We start from the raw sequence: 14881 nt of genomic DNA, 5'->3' as shown, positions 1-14881 counted from the left end.
TGCTTTTCTGATCTGTGTATTAATATCATAATCTGTGAGAGTCAGAAATCTGAATCAAAACAGCAGCAAACCCGCAGCAAAAATTAAATTTTAAACTTCTATTTACTTGATAACCTTAGATAATTTGTTTTAATTTACGTGAAATTTTACAAATACCATCTAATAATGGGGTCCTGGACATTGTTATTGGTTTCATTCTTTTTCATTAGCCTACCTGAAAATGTCGCTCCTGTAGCAGGTTCCACTTATGAATACGATCCAGACGTTTTTAAATTACAAATAAAGGAGTTAGATGGAAATTTCATAATGTTTTACGCGCCTTGGTAATTAAAGATATTGCAATGTTATTATATTTACTTGAAAATATATTTTTCTCTAACACTTTTTAGCTATTTGCAGGTGCCGACATTGTACAGAATTTGAGCCTATTTGGATCGAATTAGGAGAGTTAATCAACACAAAAGACTCACAATTTGCTATCGCTCAAGTGGATTGTACAAAATATAACAAACTATGTCATGATAATGATATTACAGGTTTGTAATCTAGTTGTGACCCTAATTTTGCAGCTATACTAGATTTATACAATTTAATCCAATAATATCTTATAATATTGATAGAAGGTATAAATACTTACAAACATAACTGTTACATTCTATAAACATATTCAATATACTTATACAAATGATTTCTCTCTTTAAGGATATCCCACATTGCTGTACTACCACAAGAACTCTTTTACTCCAATTGAATACAAGGGCACTAGAGACCTCCCTTCCTTAACTTTATTTTTAAGTGAAGTATTCACAATGAAAGAAGAGGTAAATTGTATATTCAAATCATTGTACATGTCTATAAAGGCACTTTTTGTCATATTTTCATTATGAAATCTGCTGTTTAGCTAAAGTTTGAATTCTACAGTTTTAGAATGAATTATTTTATTAATTTTAGATCAATCAAGAAAAGCCAGATAAAGAAGTAAAAGTATACAGTGGAATGGCACACTTAAATGACCATAACATAGAGAAATTTATATCAAGTGGACAGCACTTTATTATGTTTTATGCTCCTTGGTGTGGGGCCTCACAGGTTAGTAGATTTACGCTATAAAAAGTCTAATTAAAACTTTAAATGTAACTTCAATAATAAAATTGTACTTTTAGCTTTACATATCAATATTTTATTTCAGAAATTGGCACCTATTTGGGCTGAATTAGCTGTACAATATGCACAGAATGAATACATTCAAATTGGCCAGGTTAATTGTATGCTAAGTGAAATGACATGCAAAAATTTTGATATTAAGCAATATCCCTACTTATTGTGGATAGTGAATGGAAGAATTGTAAGTTTAATGATGAGTGTATGAAACTCAAATACCTAGAAATATATCTTATCAATAAATTAATTGAATGTATAAAATAATAAACTAAAAGTTTTAAAATTGCAAGTTGAATAATTCACAAATATTATTTTTGCAGATGGGGGTAGCAGTAGAAATGTACACTTTAGATGAACTTAAAGAATATGTTCAAAAAATGTTGTTAGCTGAGAATCATGATCCTCAGAAATTTATGAAGAAAAAGAAAGTGTTGCCCGTAGCTAGGATAACTGAGGAAACATTTGAAACATTTCTGCAAAAGGATCTAGTGTTTGTAAATTATTTTGCACCTTGGTAAGTTCAGATCCTATACTATATAATAATATAATATATTATAAATCAGGTTTAACAATGTACAAGATAGATCTATATAGTGTAGCAACATTGAATATTTTTTGAGTTTTTATTATAAACAATGACAATTAATATTAATTGTAAAATTTATATAACGGTGTTAGATGCCATTTCTTTTGATGACATGTTCATTACATGTTCATTATTGTATGTTTCATTATATGTAGCTGACATGTTCACCATACATATATAACTTGTTTTTTAGGTGTGCACATTGTATGCAGTTAAGTCCCCTTTGGTTGAAGTTAGGAGAGAAATTTCAAAATGAATCTAGAGTTCTGATTGCAGATGTAGACTGTGCCAGATCAAAAACAGTTTGTGAAATGGAAAAGGTAAGTTGCAGTAGTATCAGCACTACTCCAAAAGGAGCTGTTACATGAATAAATGAGGAGACAGGGCTGTCTTGTTTAATTTCTTGATTAATCTTAATATCTTGTATACCATATGGCATAGATATTAATACAGTAACATTCATTCATTTTATTATTTAATCAACATTATTTTTAGATAAATGGATTACCAACACTTATATTGTACAAAAATAAGGAAATTGTGAGTTTGGAAAATGGTGGACGACCATTTGAAAGCCTTGTAACACTTGTAAATGAACATTTAGACGTCAAAGAAGATGAGAAAGACTCGCAAAGTGAAGTTGGAACATTGAAAAAAGATGTAACTGACAAAACAAAACCAGATTTAGAAGATAGCTCTTCAGAGAATGAAATAAGTGTTTCAGATGAAATTATAATACAAAATGAATTGACTGAAGATAAAGTTATTGTAAAAGATGAAAATACCAAAGATGAACTATAAGCATATTAATATTAGCACATAATTAAATAATATTTATTAACCATGTTAGTATTTCAGTTTTTAAATTACCTAATAACATAAATTGATACAGTATTAAGACTGCGCTCCATAATAAGCAAAAAAAAGGTTTAAAGAGTTAAGACTTGATTCAAAACAAGCAGTTTCATACTAGACACAGTATACTGAGTCTCATTTTGAAATAAATGCATTTATTATTAAAAACTCATATAATTAAATGAGTAAGAAAAAAAGGGCTCTAAATTCAATTCTTTAATAGATGTTTTGTGCAACAAAAACATATCTAGAATTTGTAGACTTAACTTTTAAAAACATGGGTATTTTTATTCTTTAACAATTTACAGCATTCAATTGTAGACTATTTAAAGAATTGTTTATCAACTGTTTGCTTCTGAAAGAAATTTCCATCAGCAGCAGTAGCTTCCCGATTTATCTGTTTATGCCGATCTCTTGATACAATTTCTTCTAATACCTCTCCATCTCCTTTTATTAATCTGAAAGCAAGACAGAACTGAGAGATAACAAAATTATTACAGGATTTTATATTTAGAATGCAATTATTTATCAATATGATAAACAAGTGAATTATTTAGAAACATATAACAACGTAGTCTTAAAAATTAAAAGTTGCTGAGAGTATCTACTCTTTTTAATAAAATAAATTTAATAAGTTATGTGTATCATAATAGAATGAATATTCAAATAAGAAAGATAGAATAACCTGTAACGTCCAGTTTCTTCATCTAGCACTCTTCTTACAACACTCTGTTTCTTCTCCCATTCTTCCTTTGTCATTGGTGCCATTGCCTTAGATTTCTCCATTAATTCTATAACATTTTTAAATAAAATTAAGGTGTAATGCACCATGTAAATTATTGAAAATATTTCAATCGCATATCGTTCTCCCGTGTATATTGAAAATGTAATGATAGTTTCGGCTGTCATTCATAAACAAAATTTGTTGGAGTTTGTAGGATTACTAAAATTATTACCAATAGGAATATCACTGGAAACTTCATCTTTACCGCCATCAATACTTCGACTAGAGCTCCGACGAGTTTTCTTTAATTTTTTTATCTCTTCCTTCAACTTCTTTTTTAAAGCCTTTTCGGTTTTCTTTTTTTCTCTCTTTAATTTCTTTTTGAGCTTCCGAAGTTTCTTCTTTTCCTGACTTGAATCCGAGCTGCTAGATGTACTACCAGAACTATCATCAGAAGATCTCCGTTTCTTTTTAGATTTAGATTTCTCTTTTCCCATTTTTATTAAAAGTTGTACGTTTTGGATTTCGATAACGAATTACCAAGAAAAAAAACGTTTATTTACATGCATTTGCAAGTTATGAATTTTTGTCAATTTGACATTTTAAGTTTTCTTTAGTTTTGACAATTTGCAAATAGGTAAATATATCATACTATACTAGACTCTCAAAACTCTTGAGAGTCTAGTATGCATTAGATTCAGTAAATGCTGAATAGTTAATCAGTATTTAGGCTTGAGTCTACGAGTTTACTTAGTAAATAACGTGGCAAATCTTAAAACCTAATAACGAGTGTGACCTTGTTGGTAGCTGATAATGCTTTAGACCTTTTTAGCTATTATTCGATATTGTCTCTGTATATAGGTATGAAAAGTAAAATCTTGACATTGTCATTTGTCACATTCGAAATAGAAATGTTAACTTTTGGAGTCAATTAAATTTAGCTAATGATGTAATAAATTAATTTTAACAGATCTCCTCCTGCCAAAATCACAACTTTATTTTATTTTAAAAAAGTTAAAAATTTATTGCTTGATTATCATGAGTGGACATGCCGTCATGATAACTAGAATGTTAAACAATGTATTAATGGCCTCGTGGCTCGTCTGGACTCTAATATTCTACTAAGTAGGAGTTACCCTGCTTCACTAGTACTGCTACTGGCATTTACACGAATTCCGAGCTAAATAATAAAAACTTGTATAAAAAGAAATATGTAATTACAAAAAAACAGAAAAAGTACGCATAATGTTGCGCCATTTTCTCGGTGCATTGCGATGCTGTAACAGTGTAGCATCAGCACTATCTTCTGTGTACGAAACACTGACTTAAGTTTTTACTTAGACTATTATAACTTGTACCTCATGCCTCTCCAAAAGGATTGAAGTGGATGTTAGAGGAGACTCTTTAGTTTAATTAAGTTATGTTAAATACGCCAGTTAAAATCTAATTTTAAATTTTACACGTTTAGTTTTCTAATTTTTTGACTTAGGTATTATAGTAATGCATACTTCCTTCATTTTTATAGGTACAAGCCACCCTTTGTGCTCTTCCACTTCAAGGTAGATACTTGACACAAAAACTGGGCCAGTTGTAAATTGCTCTTGTGAAGCAGCAATTCAACGTACCAGGTCATTTTAGATCAAAGACGCAAATAATACTAGCAAAATATACAATTAGCAATGGCAAATATACGATGCTGTACATATCATCATAATATTATGTATGTTTAGGTATTTAAACTTTATTGCACAAATAATAAGAGTAAAGAAAACGCCGGAAGTTATCTTTAGAAAGAATTACTAAAATATGTTCATATATAAAAAAATTACATACTTGTCATCAATATTCATAAATTAAGGTTAATTAAAACCTTTTTAATATTTATATAGTTTGATTTACTTGATATTGTTTTATAAGTAACTTTAAAATAATAATTACACGACCAAGTTTTACTAAATCATAAATAAAATAAATCAAAAAGTATCACTACATAGTCATAAGTCAACATAAATTTCATATTGAAAGCTTTGTTTCGCTTCATACCAATTCAATGCAAGTCAGTATTTACCTATGAATAGGTAATAGTGTGGTTTGCAGTGTCGCCAAGAGGTATGCGACACACATATATCTCTACATATAATATGAGTACGTTGCATTGAGCGACGGGAGTCCCTGTGAATAATTGAGGGAGGAACACGCATGCGCGAAGCTGGCGTGCTCAATCGTCTCTGAAAAATACGGCTTAGCTGTTCAATAAATATAATGATTCGTTAAATACAATGCAAGCGGGCCCGGATAGCACCGCGGTCTCAGAGGCCCCAAGTAGTGGGAGCGAGGATTCTGATTGTGAATTTGGTCCAGAGACCGAAGAGGCCTCTTTGACTGAAGAATGGGCGCGAGAGCTTCTTATTGACTCGGGCGTGGTCGAACCACAAGAGGTTGGTGGTTAATTTATATCTTCATTTCAATGAAATCTAGGCACTTTAACATTCCTTCGAGGATTTTTAATTGTTGGTATTATATAACCCGAATAAATGAAATAATTATACTTTCATACAAAATATAAAACTTCTGTGAGAATAAAATATTCCGTTTTAATATATTATTTTGTTTATAGTATCTTGCTTAAAAAAAACTAAGTAACTAAAAAATACCTAAATATTAGTACTGTACATAATTTTTATTTTTGATTCAGTCAAAATTGTATTAAAATATAACTTTTAGACATTTATAATTTTTTCTAGATTCGTGTAGAATCAAGAGCTGGTGTGGCTGGAGCTTTAAGCAGAGTATTAGCTGTAACAATTCGTTATGAAAACGATGGAGAGAGACATTCACTACCTCTGGTCGTAAAACTTCCACCACGGGATCCATTCGGCCGCCTCTTTGTAGCCGAAGCGCAATTTGACACCAGAGAGATACTTTTTTACACGGAATTAGCTCCGGCATTAAATAAATTGGCTCAGGAGGCTATTGGCCCTGATGAGGGTTTACCAATACCGCGATGTGTGAAGGCGAGATTACCAGGTGAGAATCTTGCAATTATAATATTATATCAGGCAGCGTCCTTGCTTCTACTGTCACTAATTCATTTATAAATCGCTAAGAGCTTGGGCGATTTTTGTAAATCAACTTAAAAATCTTACAATAGTATTATTAATACTTTCGGTTACGCAGGGAACTAAATCTTAACATATTTCGTATTTGATATAAAAATTTATTAGGTATGACGTAAATAATGCTGGATTATCGTGCATTTTTTGTGATTTCTTGCATAATGCCTCAATTTATACATTAATATGCAATAAAACAGGTATATATATATATTTATTGTTCAATAAAGAAATACTTTATTACGCTTAATAAAACAATGAAAATGTAAAAAAATTATGAGTTCTCTAAGATTCCCTGTTCTCTGCTGCTGCTCTCTTTCATTTGATATACTTATTCAAAGTAACAAATTTTACATAGGTAACACTAACTTTGTTCGTTCGGAAATATGCCAAAAAATCATAGCCTTAAATTATCATATACTTAGTTTTAGTATACCTACACAAGTGCATAAATTTCTCTTGTAAAGTTCAGTCGTATCTTAAAAGAATTTTTTTTATTTTTCTATTCTTTCTTTTCAGATGAAATTGGTGGTGACAGCGAGCTTGTATTAGAAGATGTGACGGCGGAAGGTTTCGAATCTGCTGATTTCGCCGAAGGTTTGACAGTAGACCGAGCAAGAGCAGCCTTATTCGCCGCAGCAAGATTACATGCACTCTCTCTAGCGTTACGTGATAGAGAAGGACCGCTTGATCAGCGGTTCGACTTCCTCTTCCCTTGCGAAAGAGCCGCTGCTGGATACCTTCGTTTAGTTCGAAGAGGCTTACCGCAACTTGAAGCATTCCTACGCGGGCGAACCGACTGCGTAGATGAAGCTGCCGCCGTATCCGCCCTAAGTGCTCGAGCACCTTCTCTTCTCGGCACTCTACTCAGACCCGCAGAACCAGCTCCTTTAGCACACGCAGATTTCTGGAGCGGAAATCTTCTCTTTCGAGAGAGAGATGGTATAAGCGAATGTGTAGCACTAGATTGGCAAATGGTATCACTAGGTAGACCGATGGATGATGTAGCCCTGTTGCTTCTTTCTTCATTAACGCCGGAGTTGAGAAGGTCGGTCGGGGATACATTGATTGAGGATTATGGTGACCGTTTAGAGGCAGAATGTGCTAGATTAGGAACTTCAGCAGCTGGAGTAACTGTGAGAAGAAGTTTGAAACAAGACTGGCCCCGCGCGGCGTTGAGAGCTCTTCTTCTATGCGCTGGGAGTGTTGATGTGGCTTTGGGAGAGCCTCGGGCTGAACAGCGACTTTTAGAAGCAGTTAGAGACCTGTATGCTCAGGGAGTTCTCGATTTAAAATCGGACTCAGAATCATGAGTGATTAAGTGCCAATAGCTTTTAATTTTTATGTATATTCTGTATGTACGTATTTATTTGGGTATAGTCATAATTAATTGTGTGTGGGTTAAAAATATAAGCGTACTTTAACTACACTTGTCAAGGGACAACGATATTTATAATGAATATCTATTGCCAAACAGCAATAGCAAGCCTAAACCAAGACTGAAACTACCACAAGACAGCTATTGCGTATTCAATTTAATTTAAAGCAATATTTATCGATGAACATTGCTCATAATATTACTATCAGTTTTTCGGCTATTATTTTGAATTTATTTATTAAACGTATCTATATTACTGTAAAAGTTATGTTTTCTACTTTATTAACCCTCATAATATAGTTGTGAAGTTGTAGAGTAAGATTTACAAAATATGAGATTGCGCGAAATATAATAAATGACTCCCCGTATATTATTTCTTATCTGTGGTGAAGCTCTTTAAACTATAAAGACATTTTTTCTTTGTCTAAAGCAAAAAGTCTAAAGAGTAAAAAGTCGAATAAATATGAATTTACCAAAAGTTTTTAATTGACTGTGGTCTTAGAATGTAATGTTTGTTATTAATTCTGAGCCTCCATAGACTCTTTGTGGATAACCATCGTTGTATTTGAAAATTGCAGGTCACAGCAAATTACCTTTTTTGTTATGTTGACTGTACTGTTACGTCATTAGTTTAGTTTTGAGAGTGCTCAATTGTGCGAAGCGTTGCTGTAGTTTAAACATTCAACGTTGAGCATTATGCCGCATAATGCGCTCTAGTGCTGTAATTGGAAAACGCACATTTAGTTCGGTATAGTAATCATCTTGATACCACAGATATACTTGTTACTTAATATTACTATTTTCTTGACTACCAAAAAGGTATATAATAATATAAGAACTAAGTTAAGAGTCTGGCTAATGAAAAAAGATAACGAAAAAGCGCGGCAAATTCAAAAAAATTTAGTATGGTATCCCTAAAAGTTTGATATATTTTGTGGCTTAAACTTACTTGATTTTATTTTATTATTTTTTACATTGATAGTAACTGTATTTCTATGAAATTAAATACTTTACGTATTTAGTCTTTTACTATTGATACATAAAATGACTAGCATTGCATGGAAAACTAAAACTATTTTTATTATAAAACACAACTTTATTCGGAATAATCATTAATATTATAATCATCGATTTCTTTTAAGTACTGGTTCTGGGATTCTATTCTATTTTTCTGCTCTAAATCTGTGAGCTTACCAATAGTTCTCACTGTTGCATCGACTCCTTCTATGTCCTCCAGATTGCCTGCGAAAGAAACGAAATATTCCATCAAATAAAACAAAGTTTAGGCTATTGTACCTGTTAACTATTCGGAAAAATATATAATAGAAATAAAAATGAGTAATTGCATGAAGTATCAAGACAATAAATCATACTAATCTATCTTCTTTCATTAGCCATACTTATAGTACATCTAGGAGACTCTGTACGATTCGCCTTATGTATATACATCGGAATCGTTATCTGTAAATCTGTCAAATATCAAATCGTTTGTCAACTTCAAATGTATTCTAAATTGATTTTGTGATTTTGCGCAAGTTTTGTGTAAGGATTTGCATTTATTCTTTGTACAGGGTTACCAACGTAAAGTTCTCCCCCCCCCCAATTTAGGAGGTTAAAAGTAAGATGGGATAATTTTAGAGAATTTTATTTATAACAATAGATCTCGTGATTACCCTCTATCCTTCTTATCAATCGAAGATAGTTTATTACTATTAATGGTAGTATCAAAATAGAAGTAGTCGTTATTTTACAATTATTTTTAACTACATTTTTATATAAGTGTTTCCGCTTAATGGGGTTAAATAAATTTTTCAAAAGCACCCATACACTTTGACGTACATTTTTATTATTATAAATGTTTGGAGGTTGAATTTAATCATGAATAATAAAATTATACATAAATATTTTTCATAGTAGGTAACACTTTACTTGAGAATTATGTTATTATTAATCAAATTTCAATTTATTACTTGACTGTACATGTACTTGACCTTCGAGTTTTATGATTATAATCATTAATAAAGTGACAATTCTATGAAATGTGTTACCAAAATAAAGTTTAATTATATAAACAACATTTAAACAAATAATCTAAACAATGGCTCAAACTAATCAAGTAAACCTGGATATGGGTGATGAGGATGTTGATCAGAATCAGCCTCGAATTAACCGAATGGACTCCGTTGCTAGGCCTGTAGCACCAAATAGGAGTAATGTGGGTCTAGGAGACAGACTGAATATTATGTTCAGAGAAATACGGCCGCTGGTCGAACATGCGCGAATGGTATTTATCAAAATTTTATTGCAGTGTTTAACTTATTTACTTTAATTATCACTCATAAGTTCTTTGTATATTAAATAAGATTATGTTTTTAACATTAATTTTAGGGTAACAATGCTAGACTATCATTACCAACCTGGTTACCTCGGAATCCACCAAATACACATCAACTGGGTGAAGGTCCCCAAAGGCCCCAAAGCTCTATAGCGCATGTAAATCTGGGACCTGCTGCTCAAGCATACGTGGTTACTGACAGAGTAACACCACCTTCAAATGCAAGGGCACAAACAAGTCATGGGTTAAATACAAGTGTCTCTAATGATTCCAACATATCTGAACAAGCAGAGGATATCAATATTTCAGTGAATCCCGCCAATAACAATAATATAAATGATAATGCTGATGATAGTCAAAGTGATGATGGTACACAGCAGGTATAAGTCATTTCCAAAACATATTTATAACTATGATAATTTTTTATTTTATTATCCTTTAAAAATAGATTGGATAGTTTCTTCAAATCTCAAAATACATGCGCATCAGCCTATTAAGCTGCTAGTGTGTTTTTATACATAATAATAATAATTTTAAAATCCTTTAAAAAATAGGTTAATTTTGCTTTCAGTATTATTTAAAGAGGTTAGGAGTAGGAGTTTATAATAACCTTTATTAATGAATTTTATTATTATTTTATAAACTGTATATTAATATTAAAAATTATTTCAGGTTGTGGATGTACGTGGAACACTAAATCTTTTAATAAGATATGCTCCATTTTACTTCATTCTCTTCATAAAGTATTTATATGACAGTAGAGAAGCTATTTTCACATTTATACTATTATTTTTCATGTTCTGTCATAGTGATAGCCTTGTTAGAAGGTAGGTACTTACTTAATTGAGTATCAGTTAACTCGACTTAAGTGGTTAAGCAATATGCAACTTTGTTTTGATAGTTGCTATTGAACTAATTAATGTATAAACATATTGTTCTAGTTTAATCATATGCATATTTGACCACCATCAATGGCTTTTCATTAGTACTAAATTATCAATTCTACTTTCAGAGAACATGGTAAACAAATGAACCGCAGCTTCTTAGCTCTGCTGAGTGAATTACTTTTCTCATCAAGCTGTATAGTAATAGTCCACTTTCTCTTTGGCCATGGAAGACTCTTACCAAATGTTATTATGTTCCCTGGATACACAGAACCAATAGATGTATGGGAACTTATGTGGTTGGTTGTACTGACCGACCTAATTGTTAAGATTATAACTGTGAATACAAAAATTTTTGTAACAATGATGCCATCGTTTATATTGCCTTATCAGAAACGGGTGAGTAACAGTAGTTGCACAACTAAATGTAATATGTGGCTATTTTTTTTAAAACTTTTAAAACTTTTCTTGTAAGAAAGTGAATCCCAAAGAAGTGGAGTAGACAGATTTTTTTTTAACCCGACTTCTGTCCAATAGCATTTAGCCACATATTGAAAGAAATTAGTTATGTAACAAAAATATTATTAAAGTGTGATATTAAAACTGAAAAGAAATTATGTCTCATAATAGGCATGTTTTTGCTATGGACAGCGGTTACATATTGGATAAGACTAGTATTCTATTCTAAACTGGCTACGTAAATACATTATCTATTACACATGGGTTCATTTTATAAAATTATTTTACGCTTTTATGATGTTAATGAAAGTCTGTATATTCTAAGAAACTAGGTTTTGCCCTCATGAAAATAAAAATAATTTTGTCAAGTATTCTTAGAGATGCTTTTGGCCAACCACAATGCACCCTTTGCACAATCCTTTCCTCTTTCGATATTTCTTCTCACTCCGTGATTACTGTAGGTGATAATATAAAGTGCAAAGTGAAACAATAGCGCGTTTTGAATGAATGTCAAGGAAGTGTCGTGTTTGTGATTGGACTAGAAATGCTTTTTAGCTTCACATACCACGGAGGAGGTCGAAACGGGGCTAGGAGTCAACATTTTAAAATTGGTGTAGTGTATATAGAATCACATGTTTACAAAATTAAGATATTTAAATAAATTTCAGGGTAAGGTATACCTTTTCACCGAAGCAGTGTCTCAGTTATACCGTGCCTTGATTACTATTCAGCCATGGATATTCTTCTTAATGCAGTCCTATGAAGGCTCAGAGAAGATGGTGGGAATGTTTCTTACATCTGCATATGTATTCGCTAAAGTTGTGGAGATAATCGTCCGGCTAAGGCTGTTTAAGAATGCCACATGGACATTGCTGCAAAGTGTGGTGAGTTGAAACAGAAACTAATATCTAATGGCCTATTTTAAACATTTTTGACTGTTTATTCTATTCATTGAATTATATTAAATGTTATACCTGACAGTAGTATTGTTATAACATATAGTGTAATCACTGTTTTAGGAGTATTGCATACTCAAAATGAAGTACAGCAAGTACTTAAGGCCGACTTTTAGTGAAAAGTATCCATTTGAGGCTGATGCGTAGAAACATTGTTCTCTGCTAGTTTAGAAGTAAAATTTATTTTAATATTGTAGAACCTGGGTACGAAACCAACAGTGGAGCAGCTAATATCAGCAGGAGACTCATGTCCGATATGTCACGATGACTACACCACCCCTGTGCGATTAGGTTGCAGTCACATATTCTGTGAGCTTTGTATAGCGGCCTGGTTGGATAGGGAACATACTTGTCCACTCTGCAGGGCCAAGGTGGCCGATGAACCTACTTGGAGAGATGGCTCCACTACATATGAGCTTCAATTGTATTAGAGAATTCTTCGGTAACATTATAGCAATATAAAATTCATTATTACTGAGAACTGGTACATATAATATTTCTTACAGATTCTATTTTTTGTTTGGAAGATAAAAATGAAGTTGGTGTGTTTTGTTGTTTGACCGGGTTATATATACAAAAGAAACAAAATTACTTCGAGTTCCAAAAGAGTAAGAATAGTCTTATATGAGGAAATATTCATTAAGAAGACGGCGTAATGTGACTACAGTCACTCTTAAATGAAGGTTTGCTTAATAAAGTTCCTTATGCGTAAAGAATTTAGTCATCATTATTTAGGATACTCTCCAGCTGGTGATTTTATTTATCGGGCATATCAGATGTCCCAATTCCTTGTGCATATATGGATATTATGGTAACTAATTATATCTAATATAAGGACATTATTACCAATCTTAGTACCCATGGCGCCAAGTCAACGAACGCATGGCGTATAAAAAGCGGCTGATGCCTTATGAAACGAATGGTTTCAAAGTGGAAGGCAGCTATAAAAATTATTGATAAAACACTCATAGAGTTTACGTACTTCAAAATTTTTATTAATATTATAGAAAATTGTCTAGGTTTATGTTTAAACTTGCTTTGAATGCATCCGCTATTCGTAAATTCGAAATTATTTACATGGCAAACTTTTTAATTCCCTAGTCGTAATTTTCATATAAAATACAAAAAATCCTTATACTGGTTTCACCAGTTTAGATTTGATCTGAGGTCCATATTCTAAATTTTAAGGGGCCGTTTATTAATCATAATTTTTTAGCAACGTTTTCCGTTCTATTAAAAAGAAAATAAATCCTAGTCGTATTGAGAGTAAGACACGAAAGAAAATTAATATTTGTGATAGTTTTTGTGTATGGTGAAATTTCTGTAACCTTAAACCGAATGAGATGGTAAATTAACTTAACATTTAACATTAACTTTTAGTGATGTACCTAATTATATTTTTATATAAATACTATTTTTTATTTTACATATTTTATTTACATCTTAAAAAAACAATGTTTATCATTTTTAATTGCCAACTTCTAGTTTTTAAGTTGAATTGTATGTATTAAAAAAAATGGATAATTTGTAAGCAGATGTACTTACTGAATGTAAGTCCACGAGCATATATCTATTTGAATCAGGTCTATTCCAACTTGAACAGTCCAAGGTACATCGAAATCGGTACTGAGCCTTTTCAGAGATATTAAGCATTTTTCTAACTGGGAGTTTTATTCTTAATTACTTATATGATTTAATTTTATAAATGTATCTCTCCAGTTGTACTATTAATCCAATGCGAGTTAGTGGCACTGGATGATGTAGTCGTTTGCAAGCTTATGTATTGTGTAGTATAGAATGTGTATATGTAAATATTTCATAATATTTTTTTTGTTAAATTATGTGCATATAAATCAGTAGAGAATGGTTTAATGTGTAAATATGTTGTCGGTTGTTATAGCTCTAATATGAGTTTGGCAAACACTGCTTAATATTTGTATGAAACGTAGTTTTTCGTGTTTACACCACCAGAAGCGCTGATAGATTTTTTATGCGTTAATTTAGTGTATTTTTCAAAATTCTAGCATTGTTTCCAATAACCGAAAGAATTCGTTCGTACTAAATATTTCTGATTTTGTTATGTATTATTTAATTTTCGGCCTCTCTATAGTTAAGTTAATTTTAAATATTATAAAAGACAATCCCTAAACATAACTACTGTCGCTAATTCGCTTTGCAATAATAAAGATTTTCTCCTAGTAAACAATAATATGTACTATGTAAGATAGATAAACTCATAATAAACTATGAAGCATTAATTCACTTGCGAATTAAGATGCCAAATATATAAAATATTATATTTAAGAATAAAAAATGTTATAATTCCACTAAATATATGTATTATTCGTTATATTTAAAGTAAGTGTTAATTACCTTAGATTATTTAAGAAAGATGTGATATAATAAAAAAGAAACGGTGATATTTAAGTA

At 31.4% G+C, this 14881-nt stretch overlaps 4 protein-coding genes across 4 annotated transcripts; 3 read left to right on the top strand and 1 right to left on the bottom strand.

Moving 5' to 3' along the window:
* The first annotated feature begins 25 nt into the window (after positions 1 to 25).
* On the top strand, positions 26 to 2591 carry LOC125057790 (thioredoxin domain-containing protein 5 homolog). Its single transcript, XM_047661687.1, has 8 exons — positions 26 to 323; positions 400 to 536; positions 703 to 821; positions 952 to 1089; positions 1190 to 1345; positions 1482 to 1675; positions 1941 to 2067; positions 2243 to 2591. The coding sequence occupies exons 1-8, from the start codon at positions 166 to 168 to the stop codon at positions 2546 to 2548; spliced, it is 1335 nt and encodes a 444-aa protein (XP_047517643.1). The 5' UTR covers positions 26 to 165; the 3' UTR covers positions 2549 to 2591.
* Positions 2592 to 2805: 214 nt separating this feature from the next.
* Positions 2806 to 3951, bottom strand: LOC125057792 (ADP-ribosylation factor-like protein 6-interacting protein 4). The gene is made up of 3 exons (XM_047661689.1): positions 3559 to 3951; positions 3288 to 3393; positions 2806 to 3060 (listed from the first exon to the last, which is right to left on the bottom strand). The coding sequence occupies exons 1-3, from the start codon at positions 3821 to 3823 to the stop codon at positions 2925 to 2927; spliced, it is 507 nt and encodes a 168-aa protein (XP_047517645.1). The 5' UTR covers positions 3824 to 3951; the 3' UTR covers positions 2806 to 2924.
* Positions 3952 to 5406: 1455 nt separating this feature from the next.
* LOC125057791 lies at positions 5407 to 8085 on the top strand. The gene is made up of 3 exons (XM_047661688.1): positions 5407 to 5764; positions 6071 to 6353; positions 6959 to 8085. Exons 1-3 carry the CDS (start codon positions 5606 to 5608, stop codon positions 7750 to 7752), a joined length of 1236 nt encoding a protein of 411 aa, XP_047517644.1. The 5' UTR covers positions 5407 to 5605; the 3' UTR covers positions 7753 to 8085.
* A 1655-nt stretch (positions 8086 to 9740) lies between these two features.
* LOC125057878 (RING finger and transmembrane domain-containing protein 2) lies at positions 9741 to 14881 on the top strand. The gene is made up of 6 exons (XM_047661806.1): positions 9741 to 10101; positions 10206 to 10532; positions 10825 to 10979; positions 11165 to 11435; positions 12164 to 12379; positions 12649 to 14881. Exons 1-6 carry the CDS (start codon positions 9916 to 9918, stop codon positions 12880 to 12882), a joined length of 1389 nt encoding a protein of 462 aa, XP_047517762.1. The 5' UTR covers positions 9741 to 9915; the 3' UTR covers positions 12883 to 14881.

Source organism: Pieris napi, chromosome 17 (assembly GCF_905475465.1).
Source record: "Pieris napi chromosome 17, ilPieNapi1.2, whole genome shotgun sequence".
In the NCBI taxonomy this organism is placed as follows: domain Eukaryota; kingdom Metazoa; phylum Arthropoda; class Insecta; order Lepidoptera; family Pieridae; genus Pieris; species Pieris napi.
The sequence above is the reverse complement of the archived record's forward strand: the minus strand, read 5'-3'. Positions and strand labels throughout refer to the sequence as shown.

Bases quoted from the DNA above. Each gene is read 5' to 3' on its own strand.
- LOC125057791 (XM_047661688.1), top strand. From the start codon at position 5,606: ATGCAAGCGGGCCCGGATAGCACCGCGGTCTCAGAGGCCCCAAGTAGT. The intron at 5,765-6,070 runs GTTGGTGGTTAA...AATTTTTTCTAG, and splicing joins GCGTGGTCGAACCACAAGAG to ATTCGTGTAGAATCAAGAGC. The intron at 6,354-6,958 runs GTGAGAATCTTG...CTTTCTTTTCAG, and splicing joins TGTGAAGGCGAGATTACCAG to ATGAAATTGGTGGTGACAGC.
- LOC125057790 (XM_047661687.1), top strand. From the start codon at position 166: ATGGGGTCCTGGACATTGTTATTGGTTTCATTCTTTTTCATTAGCCTA. The intron at 324-399 runs GTAATTAAAGAT...AGCTATTTGCAG, and splicing joins ATAATGTTTTACGCGCCTTG to GTGCCGACATTGTACAGAAT. The intron at 537-702 runs GTTTGTAATCTA...TCTCTCTTTAAG, and splicing joins TCATGATAATGATATTACAG to GATATCCCACATTGCTGTAC.
- LOC125057878 (XM_047661806.1), top strand. From the start codon at position 9,916: ATGGCTCAAACTAATCAAGTAAACCTGGATATGGGTGATGAGGATGTT. The intron at 10,533-10,824 runs GTATAAGTCATT...AAATTATTTCAG, and splicing joins GTGATGATGGTACACAGCAG to GTTGTGGATGTACGTGGAAC. The intron at 10,980-11,164 runs GTAGGTACTTAC...TTCTACTTTCAG, and splicing joins AGTGATAGCCTTGTTAGAAG to AGAACATGGTAAACAAATGA.
- LOC125057792 (XM_047661689.1), bottom strand. From the start codon at position 3,823: ATGGGAAAAGAGAAATCTAAATCTAAAAAGAAACGGAGATCTTCTGAT. The intron at 3,394-3,558 runs GTAATAATTTTA...AAAATGTTATAG, and splicing joins TTCCAGTGATATTCCTATTG to AATTAATGGAGAAATCTAAG. The intron at 3,061-3,287 runs GTTATTCTATCT...TCTTGCTTTCAG, and splicing joins GAAGAAACTGGACGTTACAG to ATTAATAAAAGGAGATGGAG.